This window comes from Dromiciops gliroides, chromosome 1, assembly GCF_019393635.1.
Source record: "Dromiciops gliroides isolate mDroGli1 chromosome 1, mDroGli1.pri, whole genome shotgun sequence".
In the NCBI taxonomy this organism is placed as follows: domain Eukaryota; kingdom Metazoa; phylum Chordata; class Mammalia; order Microbiotheria; family Microbiotheriidae; genus Dromiciops; species Dromiciops gliroides.
Genome location: NC_057861.1, coordinates 403,380,002 through 403,396,562, shown reverse-complemented (window position 1 = coordinate 403,396,562; position 16,561 = coordinate 403,380,002). Strand labels below are relative to the sequence as shown.

General features: G+C 38.9%; 1 protein-coding gene across 1 annotated transcript in view; it reads left to right on the top strand.

The window, feature by feature from the left end:
- The window catches only part of ITGA2 (integrin subunit alpha 2), a 136,249-nt gene that overhangs the window by 75,938 nt on the left and 43,750 nt on the right, over nt 1-16,561 (top strand). The window contains 5 exon segments of the mRNA XM_043979895.1: nt 45-190; nt 1,338-1,481; nt 7,525-7,728; nt 9,185-9,321; nt 12,851-12,990. Coding sequence (XP_043835830.1) covers nt 45-190; nt 1,338-1,481; nt 7,525-7,728; nt 9,185-9,321; nt 12,851-12,990 — 771 coding nt within the window.

Genomic DNA, 16,561 nt, shown 5'->3' with positions numbered 1-16,561 from the left:
TGCTGAATTCACCGATTATTTGCCATGTGCCTTTTTTTCCCTAGGATATTCTGTTGCAGCTATTTCTACTGAGAACAGTGTCCATTTTGTTACTGGTGCTCCCCGAGCAAATTATACTGGCCAGATAGTGGTGTATAGTGTTAATGATAATGGTAATGCCACCATCATTCAATCTCACAGAGGTGACCAGGTAAGTCCCAACGTTTTGATTGGTGACATAAATCTGTAGTCCTCTGGCTACACAGACTCATGTTTACATATGAGTCATGTGACAGTGGCAGGCACACTATCAAAGTCATATCCTTGACTGAGGGAGGGCTTTGCCTGGTAAGAGGATCATAGATTTCATACCTTCTTAGGGGTCACTGACTACAACCTCCTCATTTTCCAGATTAGGAAACTGAGGCCCAGAGAGGTTAAGCAACTTTCCCACAGCTAGTGAAAGTCTGAGGTGAGGTTGGAAACCAGGTCTTCCTGACTTCAAGGACAGTTCTCTAACCACTATACAAACTGCATCTCAGGAGATTAGAAGGAAAAGAAGGAAATGAAAGCATTTTTTACAAAGTATATAAGTATATATGTCTATAAGTATAAGAATTGGGTTATTTATTAAAACCTAGTCTAAAATATTTCACTTTTCTATATGAGGAGTTATCCTGGTCCAAGCATTCCTACTTCCAGCTAATAGTGGGAATACGGTAAATTTGGATACTATAGAATGTGTAATTTAAGATTCTAAATGTGGATTCTAATCTGTTCCCCCAATTTTGGGGGAAACTGACTAAAATCACTGATAAAACAAGTTTAGGTTTTTAAGGGTTTATTGGAAAATAGAAAGAAAAAGATTGAGAAACAGAATTCCAACAGCCTGGCATTCCTAGCTTTCCTCAAATTTCCTGTGAAGTCCTCTGCCCCCACCACCACCAAGTCAGGAACCCAAAAGCCCGAGAGCTCTCTGCGCAGGCTCCCTTTCCTCCTTCCTGTCTCCTCCCAGAAAATAGGAGGCTCCTCAAGTTGATTGGCTGGTAGCCTTGATAGACAGCACCCATGAGCAAACGTCATTTCCTGACACCAAGGAAAAGCCGCAATGTCTCTGAGGCATTTTCCTCATGGTCTCCAGTAGGTGGCATCATTCCAATCATTACAAGAACATGGTATACACTGATAACCTTGCAGACAAGGCATCACCTTTGCACCACACTGGGGCTTATTGCAGGGAGATAGTGTGTGCATAGCCAGAATTAAAAGGTGCTAGGATGAGGACGTGTCTCCATCCACAGATGAGTAATAGTAACAGATAAAGGTCAGCATCTTAGAATCACTATGTTTCATTCCAGATTGGCTCCTACTTTGGCAGTGTGGTGTGTTCAGTCGACGTAAATAGAGATACTATTACAGATGTGCTTTTGGTGGGAGCACCAATGTTCATGAATGACCTAAAGAAAGAGGAAGGAAAGGTCTACCTGTTTACTATCACAAAGGTAAAACCATAGAAGAAATAATGACACTTAACTCCATATAGCAACATTCAAAGAAAATGCATCGGTGCCAGAATAGATCTTCTTCAACTACTTAATAGTCATTTCTATGCTTATGTTTTATTCACTTAGTACCATGTAGCTGTGAAGATATATTTTTAAAACTCACACAACTTCATTTGGCTCTTAGTTTTATGGATATTGCCCAGTTTGGTGCCATTTCCTTAAAAGGGGATACACTGCATTCAAGCCCCGCAGCAGCAGCAGCAGCAGCAGCATATGATTTGTTTGTCCTTAATTCTTGCTTTCCCATTATCATCATTTTTACAGTGAAGAATAGTTGCATCAGACACTTTGGAAATTTTTATATTAACCCAGATGTATTCTGCATTAGTTTTTCAGGAAATTCCATTTCTTGGTGTAAGAGTCAGTTATATGTCCAGCTCTTAGGACTTCCAGTCCTTCCACATAAAATTTGGTGGTGTGTGCTAGAACTCTGAAAATCATGGGTGTTCTATTCCAGGCCTGTATTCGGTGAATGCATGCATGTGATGATCCCTGATGGACTAAAGCAGTGGATGGGTGTTAAGTATAGTCAAAGGAGAAAAGAAAAATGAAGGACACAGGTCCACGGATGACCTAGAAAATTAATTGTATATAGAAGGGAAATGGAGAGCGGGGTGGAAAGAGAATCTGAAATCTATTTAGTGAAGGATATAGTTTATTTTTTGTGAGTCCATGCCAAATTCACTGAATTATGGACTCCTAGAGCTGGAAAAATAGCCAATCATGTCACCCTAAGTAGTTAGTTAAAATTAACAGAAGTGTCCATATTTGCACTAAAAATATTTATACAACTCTGGGAACTCTATACACAATCTGAAATAGTATAGCAAGTGAGATGCAGAGAAATGGTGCATCTACTTCTTGGAATTTTCTGCAAAAGTACTAGAATTTCAGAAAGTAGAATTCTATGTCAAAAATTCTATAATCTTGTTTGCCAGCATGGCAGAGGAGAAGTATCACTTGATGCTTGGCCAGAGGTCAGTATTGAATGAATTCCCATGGCGGGGGCGGGGGGGGGGGGGGGTGTGGGGGGGGGGAGAGCGCACGAGCGAACAATCTCAATACTTGAAAAACCTTAAAGGTAAGAAGAGAGGTTTTGGTACTTGTTCCCCCTTCTATAAAGTCTTGAATCATTTTTCAATCTTGTCACAGAATAAGAAGACAAACAATGTCTTTCATAAGATAGCCCTCTCTCTAGGCAGTTTAATTCAAGAAACAAATAAGTACCTATGTTTATGAAAAGCAGCAAGGTACAGTGAGTAAATGGCTAGTCTTGGAGACAGGGAAAGCAGGGCACAAGTCCTGCTTCTGACATACACTACCTAAATGACCATTGATTATGTTTCTTAACTTCTCAGTGCCCAAGGCAGTTTTTAGGGATTCTAAATCCAGAGAAAATGCTGATCTGCATTTGGAGGGAATTTCCTTAAGAGAAGTCCCCTCTATTCCACCTGACCGTACCCCCCTTCCTCCTATCTATCCATACCCCTCCTTCTGCCAATGCACACACTAATGAAATCACAGGTTTGTAGCATTTTTTAAAAAAGTGCTAGGCACTCAGGTTTGCAAAGATGAAATAAGAGCTAGTCCTGCTTTTAAAGATGATACAATCTAATCAGTAGAAATTGGAAACTTTATGCTTCTCTCTGTGTGCCTGCACTTTAAAAAAAAAAAAGTTTTATTGATACCTGTTGTTTTTTACACCACATTTATTTCTCTCTATATTTCCCCAACCCCATTGAAACTTCTCTTGTAATGAAGATTAATAGTTAAATAAAATTAACCTACACCTCACACCATACACACATGACAGAGTACGTGAATTATACAACCAGAGTCCCTCACTTCTCTACTAAGAGGAGCAAAGGGTTAAGCATTGGTCTGGGATCCAGATCTGCCATTTTAATTCATCTGAGTTCATTTGCCTTTTGGTGTTGCTTTCACGTATATGATAATAGTCATCATGTACACTGTCCTCCTGGTTTTGCTTCCTTAGCTCTTATATTGGTTCATCCAAATCTTCCCACCTTTATTTTTTACTATGTTCCTCATGGTCATCCTTTCTTATGATGAAATACTATTCAATCATATTCATATGCCAAAATTTCTGCTGTCCTTTGCCTTTTTTAAATGGTCTAAATTAACATGTTCTATTTTCTCTTAAATGCTTAAAGATTTCTAGAGACCTTCACTAAGAGTTCATCCTATTTGCCTTAAGGAAAATCCTCAGGTGAATATTTAAAGTACTCCACACCACAATCTGACTCCAACCTACCCTTCTACACTTAAGTGTCCCTCCTCAAAACCTACTCTATGCCACTGGCCTGCCTGCTGTTCCTCCATTCCATTGCCCATCTCTACTCTCACTCATCTGTCTCATCACATCTGGATCAACTCCATCTTTTAGAATCTTTAACTTGGCGGTTTAGCTGAGGTGCCACCTCTTATAAGAAACATTTCTGGATTTCCTCTAATTGTTAGCATTCTCTCCCTTTGCAAGTTACCTTGTGTGTGTTTTTTTATATTCGTATGCTCTGGAGCTACTCTCCCAACCTCAACTCGCACTGACAGCTTGAGTCCCCATGGGGTGGGCAAATAGAAGCTAGTGCCAGGGTGTCCCTGAGTAGCTGAGATCTTATTAATGCACTAGCTTATAAGCCCCAACTCTTGTATTTTCTCCCATGATATCATTTATTTGATATCATTTAGTTAGCCAGGCTTAGCTTTCAGTTAAGTGTATTTATTGGCGAAGCTAGATGGTGCAGTGGATACAGTGCCAGGCCTGGAGTCAGGAAGACTCATCTTCCTGACTTCAAATCTGGCTTCAGAGACTTCCTAGGTATGTGATCCTGGGCAAGTCACTTAACGCTGTTGCCTCAGTTTCCTTATCTGGAAAATAAGCTAGAGAAGGAAATGGCAAACCACTCTAGTACCTTTTCCAAGAAAATCTCCCAAAGGGGTCACAAAGAGTCAAATACAACTAAAAAATAACTAAGCAACAGCAAGAGTGTATTTTTTTCATTTTAAAAAATTACTTAGGGGGCAGCTAGGTGGTGCAGTAAATAAAGCACTGGCCTTGGATTCAGGAGGACCTGAGTTCAAATCCAGCCTCAGACACTTGACACTTACTACCTGTGTGACTCTGGGCAAGTAACTTAACCCTCATTGCCCTGCAAAAAAAAAAATACTTATTTTTAGTTTATGGAGTAAAACAAGACTCAGTTCAGAACATACCTCCGCCCCCCCAAAGTCTGTGACACTCTCGAAACAATATATACAAAGTCCAAGGGAAAGTAAACTCAAGCTTAGAGAACATATAAGGCAAAAGGGGTAACTCAATACTCCTGGAAGTTATTTTGTCCAGATTTCTTAAGTTGTCCCCTTAGGTTCAGTGAAGCTTTTCTGGTGAGCTTTAAGCTGCCTTTACTTGGTGTGTCTTGGCCTCTGAGGAGGACCATGCACCAAATGTTTTGGGGGATGCCTTGAGGACTGAGAGGTTAAAGGGAAGTCCCAAATTTTCTTCCCCTGTGAAATTCACATGGTCATCCTTTGGTCAAAGGTAGGAGAGGGAGAAGTTCACAGCCATTGCTTTTCTCCCCTTTCCCTTCCCCAATTTCAGGAGCTTGGGAGGAACTGTTGTCTCATGATTTTTACTCATTCAAATACCAGATTTAAAAACTGACAAACTGGTTTTTATGCAAGCCTTATAAGGCATAACTAAGATCCTCAGTCAATTTGAGGAGATATCCTATTGCCTACAATTGTAATGACTGATTGATTGATTGATTGAGTGAGTGAGTGAGTGGAAGTTCCTGGGCCCTATTTTCACAGCATTGATTGAGTGATTGTAATTTCCTGACAAGGGTATCAGGCAGTAAAATATTATCTTTACCTGAAGTGGGGTAGGTAAGTGATTTGACTGAATCAGCCCCCCATCCTTATATATGTCATCTTTTCTGGTAGAATATAAGATCCTTGAATGTAAGCAGACTCTTTCATTTTAGTTTCTGTGTCCCCAGTACCTAGCACAGTGCATAGTAGGTATTTAATTAGTTCTACTGGAGTTTGAAATATTTAGTCTTAAAATTAGCAGCTGGAAGCGATAATTCAGACAGAAAAAAGTTTGTCATGGGACTCCTTGGCTATAAAATTTAAATGAAGGCATAGAAGTATTTTTCCCCTCAACAAATTTTATTAATCAGTTATTTCAGTCGTGTCTGGCTTTTTGTGACCCCATTTGGGATTTTCTTGTCAAAGGTACTACAGTGGTTTGCCATTTCCTTCTCCAGCTCATTTTACAGGTGAAGAACTGAAGCAAATTGGATTAAGTGACTCGTTCTAGGTCACACAGCCAATAAATGTTTGAGGCTGGATTTGAACTCAGGTCCTCTTGACTCTAGGCCTGGCATTCTATCTACTTCACCACCTAGCTGCCCCCTCACCAGATGTAATAATGCAATCTATTAATTTAGTGTAATAAATCAGGGATGGAGATAAGAACTTCACCTGGCGTTCATTGCTATAGGGAATTTCCAGATGTGGAAATACTCTACCAATTCAGGTCATTACCTTCTCTGAAGCTTCCAAATTTACAGAGTTAGCCAGAGCACTGAGAGCTTAAAAAATATGACCATGGTGACAGAGCCAGATATGTGTCTGAGGTGAGACATGACAGGTCTTCCCGACTCTTCTTGGAGCCAGAAACATTTCAAGTATAAATTCTCTGACTTGATAGCAGAAGGGGCTAAGGATCTCATTTCTAGGGTTTTAAGGAGCAATCTTGCCCAAAGGCTATCACCAAAGGGACTCTTTGAACACCATTGGATCGTAGCAAATTCTTCAAAACCCCCAAGCATCCTTAAAAGCAAAGAACCTGTAAAATCTTAAGATTCTTTCCCTATAGGAGATTTTGGACAGGGTTATTTAATTCTGTAATCCAAAAAGAAATAATACTGAAAATGGATGTCATTTTCAGGAATATTTTCTGTCTGGGCTGTCGAAGAAGGAAAAAATTAACTCAAGTGGTCAGTACTTTAACCTGCTCTACTTGTATTTTCCACTTCTGTAAGTCAGAAAATTTAACTACATTCAAGTTTTATTGCAAAATAAAATCATTTAGAGGGCAGCTATGTGCACACTGGATGGAGGGTCAGGCATGGAGTCAGGCAGACTCATCTTCACTAGTTCAAATCTGGCCTCAGACACTTACTAGCTGTGTGACCCTGGGCAAGTGACTTTACCCTATTTGCCTCAGTTTCCTCATCTATAAAATGACCTGGTGGAGGAAATGGCAAACCACTTCCGTATCTTTGTCAAGAAAACCCCAAATGGGGTCACAGAGAGGTGTATACGACTAAAAATGACCAAACGACAACAACAAATATAGTTCAAGGAATAAAAATGAACACAAATTCCTGTTACCTATCAGCTCACTACCCTGAGGCAGATTATTACAGAGTGGCTACCAAAAAGCCTTGTGAAAGATGTAGAATACTAAATTTGCTGAGAAAGCTGGACAACAGTTGTCCTCATCTTGCTGTGTTTTTTTTGTTTGTTTGTTTGTTTGGTGGGTTTTTTTTGGTGAGGCAATTGGGGTTAAGTGACTTGCCCAGGGTCACACAGCTAGTAAGTGTCAAGTGTCTGAGGCTGGATTTGAATTCAGGTACTCCTGAATCCAGGGCCGGTGCTTTATCCGTTGCGCCATCTAGCTACTCCTATCTTGATGTTTTTTGAAGGGCAGTGCAATAACGTCCCAGTACCTGAAAATGTTCTGATACTTAGAGTGTGTGTGTGTGTGTGTGTGTGTGTGTGTGTGTGTGTATATATATATATATATATATACATATATTGCTACCAAAGTTTTAATTATGTTTTAAAATTGTATGTATTGGAACTTGCTCTGGAAGTCATTGCCAGTGGATTCCTAATATACAGGCAGCAAGATTTACTTTAATCAATTGTCCTCTCCTCTTCTCAAAAGGGAATTTTGAATCAACATCAATTCCTTGAAGGCCCTCTAGGTTTGGAAAATGCCCGGTTTGGCTCAGCTATTGCTGCTCTCTCAGACATTAATTTGGATGGCTTTAATGATGTTATAGTGGGTTCACCCCTTGAAAATGAGAACTCTGGAGCTGTTTACATTTACAACGGACATAGGGGGACTATACGAACAAAATACTCTCAGGTAAGTCTTGTCATGACAATATCCCTGTATATTTAAAAATTTATGAGTTAATGTTAAGATGCACATTGATTCATGGTCCAAGATAGTTCCAAAGGACTCATGATGGAAAATGCTCTCCAAATCCAGAAAAAAAGAACTGTGGAATCTAGACACAGATTGAACCATACTGTTTCTACTTTTTTTTGTTGGGTTTTTTTTTTTGAGGTTTTTCCCTTTTGTTCTGATTCTTCTTTCACAGCATGACTAATGCAGAAATATGTTTAATGTGATTGTACATATATAACCTATATCAGATTGTTTCTGTCTTGGGCGGGGGAGAAAAATTTGGAACTAGAAATCTTAAAAAAAATGTTGAAAACTATCTCTACATGTAACTAGAAAATGATAAAATACTTTTATGATCTAAAAAAAGATGCACATTGATTCTTTAGTGGAAAACTAGTTGCTAAGGATGTTTAAAGATTAGGCAAAAGGCCAGTGGGAACTAAATCGAATGAATTTGTTAAAATTGGGGTAATAAGGAACATGTGCTGGAGGGAACTAGAGGGGCTTTATGAAAAAACTATCTTCCTTTTTCCCCCAATTTAAAAAAAATTCTCAACTGTATAAAAACCAAATAAAATAAGCATTTCCATATAGATAATAGAATAGAAAAAGAAGATTGTACATAATCCTGAAGATCTCTGTAATATGTATAACTTTTAAACTTTTAAAGTATATAATAAATTTAACCTCTAGCTTTCAAAACTGTCCTGCTTGTGTGTACTTCTTTCTAGTCTTGATTCTTTTTTCTGCACTTAGAAAAAGGCCTTAATAATTTTCCTTTCCTTTCCACTCCTCTCCTTTCCTCTTTGCTTCCTTACATCCTTTCCTCTCCTTTCTTTATCCTCCTTCTCTCACTCCTTCCCTCCCTCCCTCACTTCCTTCCTCTCTTTCCCTCTTTTTCTTTGTCTCTTTCTTTTCTTTCTTTCATTATCTCTTCCCTTGCCTTCTCACACACCCACTTCCTATCTGGAAAAAATAAAGCAAAGCCCATGTAACAAATATGAATAATCAAACAAAACAAATGCTCTTATTAGCATTGTCCAATTCTACATCTTGAATGCATCACTTCTCTCTCTGTCACGAGGTGGGGAGGATGAAAAGTCTCTCTTTTCTTCTCTTTTTTTTTTTTTTTTAGTGAGGCAATTGGGGTTAAGTGACTTGCCCAAGGTCACACAGCTAGTAAGTGTTAAGTGTCTGAGGCTGGATTTGAACTCAGGTACTCCTGACTCCAGGGCCAGTGCTCTATCCACTGTGCCACCTAGCTGCCCCTCTCTTTTCTTCTCAATGACAGTAGCAGCTGGTTTCTGCAGAATGCAAATATAGTAATAGATAGTATTCATGTAGTAATGCTTTAAGGTTTACAGAGCACTTTTAAATATGATCTTCTAATATCAAATATGCTCATTTCCAGAAAATCTTAGGGTCAGATCCTGCTTTTAGGAATCAACTCCAGTATTTTGGAAGAGCATTAGATGGCTATGAAGATCTGAATGGAGACTCAATCACTGACATATCCATTGGTGCATTTGGACAAGTTGTTCAACTCTGGTGAGTCAGTGAACAATTTTAGCTGCCATTGGACCAGGGAATGTTCTCCTTTTCCCCCAGGTGAAGATAATTTAACAAGATGATAAAATGTAAACTTCTTGATGGTGGGGACTGTTCTATTTTTGTCTCTGTATCTACTTAAAATGTGCTATGATGTAATATCCAGAGAACTCAGAATCAGGACCACCTGCCTTCAAATCCCACCCTTGATACACATTCACACCATGTGACCTTGAGCAAATTACTAATCCTTGCAGTATTCTGTGAGCCTTTAAGTTGCAGAGAAGGTGCTGACCCACCTTGGTAAAAGGAGTTACTTACCTCCCTCTCTCCCTTCCTTCCTCTCCCTCGTTTTCTTTCTTTCTGATCCCTACACCATTGAAATCAGAGGTTTAGTCCCTATCCACAGTGCCTGACATATAGTAGGTGCTTAATAAATGCTTAGGGACTGCTTAATTATGGTAAGGGATATTGTGATAAGATTTTTGGTTCCAGAGCCTTATGCGAGCTAAGACAACATGGTGTGGAATAGACTTCACTTTTGCAAGATGGAAATAGGAAAATACAGTATAGTATAAAAGTCAGAGCGTACATTTTGTTATTTCCTGGTGAGTAAAAACAGGCTTGAGAAGTGTAAGTCCTCTGCAGTGAAGAACTGTTTATATTGAATCACACGTGTTAAAACTGGACTATTATATAAACCTTGGTTCTAAGTGGTATTCCAAATTACCTCTGAGTGTTGCCTTATTCTCCAGTTCACTGAGTGGAAGTTTCCTTATTAACTATAAGACATCACAATTATACAGCAGTTTATGGTTTATGAAGCATCTAGTGGCACAGTGGATAACACAGGTTTATGACTACACTCAGGAAGAAGAGTTCAAATCCTGCCCAGGCTTTATTGGCTATGTGACCTGGTAAAAACTTCTCAGCCTCAGTTTTATTATCTCTAAAATGAGAAAAATAAGAGCACTTACCTTACAGAGTTGTTGTGAGGATCAAATGGTATAACATTTGTAAAGCATTTTTCCAGATTAAATGTGCTTTATAAATGCTAGCTATTTTGATTATTATAAATATAAATATAAATATAGCCATGTAATGTGGTTAGTACAGCACTATTATCAGAATTTTCTTTCTTTTTCCTTTTTTTTTTTTTTGCAGGGCAATAGGGGTTAAGTGACTTTCCCAGGGTCACACAGCTAGTAAGTGTCAAGTGTCTGAGGCCGGATTTGAACTCAGGTACTCCTGAATCCAGGGCCGGTGCTTTATCCACTGCACCACCTAGCTGCCCCCTGTTATCAGAATTTTACAGATGAAGAAATAGCCTTTCATGATAAGCTTTACCCAAGGTCACAGAGCTGGTACCTGGCAGGGCCAGGATTTGGGTGCAAATCCAATACTCTTTCCATTATACCATGCAATAAGTGGTTTTACATAGAGAATATGGAAAATCTGAGTAGTATGAGCAGATTTTATCTTTCAATGGAGTGATGGGGGTATTCTTTTTTCCAGTTTTTATGTACAAATGACTTTTATTTCATTTGGCTTGACCTCGAAACTGGCCTCTGCTGCAGTTGTGGGGCTGGAGAACAATAGGAGGAATTCAAGGGCCATATGATTCAGAAGCCAGAAATACACACTGGACTAGATTGTCCCCATAAGGCAAGTAAGGGAATAAATGAAGTCAGACAGAAGGAGAGAGCTGGAAGAAACAAAGTCCCGAGAAGAATCTGGCTCAGTCTTTCTATTTGTCACAGTTTGAAAAAGACATTGTAAATGATGACTTGGGTCCAAGAAGCTTAAACGCTGGAAAATGTTATCCTACTGGTGCCGTATATAACATTAGTCTCCTTGCTTGACATTGCTAATGCTCTTTTACTTCAGGTTTGAGAGAATTAAATGGATTTTGAAAGTTAGAGTATCAAATTCATCTTTTTATGGAAATTATTCTTGTGTAACATTGAGTGACTTTTGAAATAGAGACAATTTGAAGGCTACATTGATGAAAAGGTATCACATTCTTTTGAAAGACTGCAGGTACATAAAAATCAATGTCTTGTTTTGTTTTTAAACAAATGGACCAGTACCTTTACAGCCAAGTAAATGCTCTCCAAGTAAATGATAAGAATTTATTTCATCAAAGCCATCATTGCTCAAGAATATTTCTGAGATCCTCACTGGAATAGCTTTCAGTGCCTGAGGCTCATACTTTTGGATGTCCCCTGTTGGCCAACTTTTAGCCTTAATGTTTGGCTTTGATTTTTGTAAATAGACAAAGAGTTTTTCTTACCTACTTCTCATTCCTGGGGTATGATTAAACTGGGTGATAGCATTTGTTTTTATCAAAAATGAATTGTGGGGGCAGCTAGATGGTGCAATGGATAGAGCACCAGCCCTGGAGTCAGGAGGACCTGAGTTCAAATCTGGCCTCAGACACAACACTTACTAGCTGTGTGACCCTGGGCAAGTCACTTAACCCCAATTGCCTCACTAAAAAAACCAACCAAACAAAAAACCAAAACAAAACAAAAAATGAATTGTGGGTTAGCTAGGTGGTGCAGCACCAGTCCTGGAGTCAGGAAGACCTGAGTTCAAATCCGACCTCAGACACTTGACACTTACTAGCTGTGTGACCCTGGGCAAGTCACTTAACCCTTATTGCCCCACACACAAAAAATTAAAAATGAATTGTGTCTGCTTTTCTTGTGTAACTCATAAACTGGCACTTGATTATAGAATGTTTGAGTTGAAAGCTTGACACTTCAATTTTATAGATTTAGAAACTGAGGTATAGCCCAAAGGTGAAGGGGTTGTCACTACTACAGGGCTAGTAAGAGACAGCTGGGACTTTAACTCTAGTCTCCTAATTCCAAGGCCAATACTTTTATAGAATTCCTTTCCACCCCAAGCCAGTCTTCCCATTCCCATATTACGATGCTTCCTTGACACCCATTCATTCAAAAATAGGAGCTACTAAAATGTTTTGGCCTCTGACAGCACAGTAGGAATATGCCTGCTGACTCCCCAGGTGATATTGAAAGGGACTACCATTTGGATGATTAAATTGGTTAGAGTGTATGGTATTAGTTTCTAGAAGTGCCATATTTCTTTATTGTACCAGCCAAAACCAAATCACTTTGGTTGATACATGGGATTGAGTCTGGTTTACATTCAGAGATGCTCACACATCACCCATGCCACCTAATCTATGGCATTTTGTGTATTTTTATTCAGTGGGTTTCCTATGCCATGCATTGCAAATGAGGAGATGGGGTATAATTGTGGCAGGTTATAAAGAGCTTGGGAGCCCCAGGTTCTAATCTCTCTTATCGCTAAGTATCACTATTCATATCAGTTTTATTGATGAAGAAACTGAGGCTCAGAGAGGTAGAGTTACTTTCCCAAGGCCACCTGTCTTATGAGTGGCAGTGCCAGAGCTTAAACCTAGATTATCTGACTCCCAAGTCTGGTGTTCTTTCTGTTCTATCAGCAATAACATCAATGCAGATTTGTTTATATATTTCAGGTCACAGAGTATTGCTGATGTCTCCGTAGAAGCTTCATTTACCCCTGATAAGATCAATTTGTTAAACAAGAATGCTGAAATAACCCTCAGGTTGTGCTTCAGTGCAAAATTCAGACCTACCACAGAAAACAATCAAGTGGGTAAGCAGACTCAAAATAATCTTTTTTTTTTTTCAAAATACATTCGCATAAATCTGCTAACAATAATCAAGTAACATTCTTGGATTGAAGACCAAAAGAAAAAGACTTGGGTGCTGGTCCATTCATTTTCCCAACACTTTAGTAGTGCCTGAAAAATTGAGGCTAGTTGGACAAGGGCATCTTAGGACCAGCTTCCCCAAATTGCAATGAGGTAATGAATGCCTTTGAGGTAAAAGTTGTCATTTGCTCCACAGACTCTATCACGGGTGGTCCTTTGAGTCACAAGGCTATCCCTGTTTATAGTCTCCGTGATTAGACTAAACACACAACCTTCCCCTGAAACGTTACAGTTGGACAGGGCAGCTGGGGCTTTAGTTAATCAATGGATCAAACACTAAAAAATTATTAAATTCTAATGTGTGTCAGGTACTAGTCTACGTGCTGGGGATGAAATGACAAAAATAAAATATTGCCTGCTCTCTAGTAAAGATATTTATGTTTTTTGAGATTAAGAACAGTTTCTTATTTATCTTTCTACCAATCTCAGCATCTAGCATTGTGCCTAACACATACAAGATAGGTGGATGAGGATCTGTGTGAATTCCTAACCTATGTCCCCCATATAGATTGCAACCTGTCTATGATTTACTTACTAAGTCCTAGGGAGTACTAAGTACAGGGTGGGCCAAAAGTCATGAAGGGGTCTGATGTTTTAATAACTTTTTGAAAATTTTTTTTCTTTATTTTTGCCATTTATGAGGTTTGATTTTTCACACAAAATGTAAATTCATTTCCTATATATACAGTACATAATGCTATGGTATAAATTAAAAACAAAACAAGGAGTTATTAAATATTTGTGACTTTTGGCCCACCCTGTACTAAGGCATATAGAGGTTAAGTGACTTGTCCAGGATCATATAGCTAGTGTGAGGTGAAGAGGGAGCATTTGAATGCAGACTTCCTGACTCCAAACCCAGCATTTCATCTACTATGATATGTTCTCTCTGCCTTGCTCATAGTTGATACTTACTAAAAATGTCTGAAGGAGTGAATGAATGTTGAGTACCTAGTAATAATAGATGTTAGGGGAGAAGGGGGAAAAGAGAATTATAAAACCTCGTACTACCCTCCTTGAATTAATACAGATGAAACAATTAGAATGACTTTTAGTGTATAAAGTCAGTATATGAAATAGAGAGACAGCATAACACAGTACATATAGAATTGACCTGGGTTCAAATCCTCCCTGTACTACATACCTGCTATCCAGAGATGTGCTGGTAAATGTTTAACTATCAGCTTTCTGAAAATGCCACAGTATTTGTTTAAGCTTAGTCTGCATTATTAACATTTCCACATTATTTTCTTATGTCTATACAACTAACAAAACAATAAATCAAGCCATGATTTATATAGCATTTGTAGATTTCCAAGGTTGCAAATGCTCAGGCTAAAATTTTAACAGCTAGTGAAAACCAGTATTAACCGGCACCAGTGCAGCCCTGCTGCTTTCTGGCTGTGGTCTGGGCAACTCTTTTTTTTTTTTTTTTTTTAGTGAGGCAGTTGGGGTTGAGTGACTTGCCCAGGGTCACACAGCTAGTAAGTGTTAAGTGTCTGATGCCGGATTTGAACTCAGGTACTCCTGACTCCAGGGCCAGTGCTCTATCCACTGCGCCACCTAGCTGCCCCTGGGCAACTCTTTATGACTCTTGTCAGGAGAACAGATACCAGTCAGCATAGGTAGAGGGAATTTCCTCATTGAGAATTACCAACATCAAAGAAATCACTGTTCTTTACCAGAATAGAATAAAATTGTGCTAAATTGCTTTGCATAGACTAACAGGGCTATAAGAATACAGATGGGGGGGGGGTAGCTAGGTGGCACAGTGGATAAAGCACCAGCCCTGGATTCAGGAGGACCTGAGTTCAAATACAGCCTCAGACACTTGACACTTACTAGCTGTATGACCCTGGGCAAGTCACTTAACCCTTATCGCCCTGTAAAAAACAAAAAGAAACAAAACAAAAACAAACAAAACAACAAAAACAAAACAAAATAAAAGAATACAGATAAGGGAGGGAATCCCCATCTCAGCTAGAGTAACTTAATATACTTCCATGGACAAGACTTGTGTTGAGGGGACAGTAGAAGGCATGTGTCCCAGTCACATTCCTGTAAGGAATGCTCACCCTTCTTTTACCTACCCTAGTCCTCCCAGTCTTTTGAGGAAAGGAATCATGTTGTAATGTAAAGAGCACTGGATTGTGTCATCAGAGCTGACTTTGAGTCTTAGGTCTGTCACTTAGTCCTTATGCAACCCCAGGGTTATATCATATCATTTCCCTTAATTGGAACCATAGTTTTCCTATCTGCACAATGAAGGAGCTGTATTTAGAGGTCTCAGCTCAAGCACCACTTTCTACATGAAACTGCTAATCCAACAGAGTTTCTAGCCCCTTGCTCTCAAAATCACATTGTATGGATTTCATATTCAACCCATATTTGAACATGTTGCTTCCCCGACAGAATGTAAGCTTCCTGAGGACAGGGTATGATTTTCTTTTATTTTTGTATTCCCAGTTCCTAGCATAGAGCCCAACACTTAGTAAGTGCTTAAATGTTTGTTGATTGATTAATTCTTAACATCCCTTTCTGCTCCAAAATCTTGTGGTCTGATAAAGTCCACAAAGACTTCTCTCATGTCTTTTAGCCTTCACCGATTTTTCCCTTCCCTGAATTCCTGTAGCACTTGTATGCTCTATCATTCAGTTTGGCACTTTAGTAATATTCTGCAGTGTTTGGTTTCCTGCTGTTTCATATGAGACAGGCTTGTGTTCTCAACAAAATTCCTAATTTCTTTGAGGGCAAGGGCCATGTGTTTGCAGCAACTCTATCTGCTATTAGAGCACATAGTGTGTAGACTTAAACAATATTAATTGATTGTTTCTATATGGGGAAAATGATCTCTGTAGAGACAGGAAGGAGAATGATTTGTTTGTCAAGGGGAAGCAAGACTGGTGTTAGGGAGACCTGGACTCACTTGAGCTGCTACACTGCCTGCCTACACATGTAGGACCTCAGAAATACACATACACACATATACAATCATATTTCTGATACAAGTTGCTTCAAATAGGTGGTGAATTGGACAGACAAGATGATTAGAATGCTCAAATGATTTTATTACTTACAAGACTGCCTTATTCCATTACTATTACTTAGTCAAAGTTGGGATTGAATCTTGGTTTTTATTTGCTAACTCCTGTTACATACCAGAGGATGCAGCAAATTTATTAAATGACTCTGCCATAAGTTTTAATGCTGCTGATAATATTTGTAAAATGTTTTATTTCACGTGGTATACTAGGTAAAGGAACATTTTGTTTGTGGGAGTAGTTTACTCCCCTTTCCAACTAAGTTGTAATATCTAAAATACTTTTGACCAGTCAGTTAATTAATCAGTTATTTTAAGTACTTTGTGCCAGATATTGTACTATCAATGGGAATATAAGGCAATTTTAATCCAAGAGGTGGAATATATTGTTGTTTCAGTCATATCTGACTGCG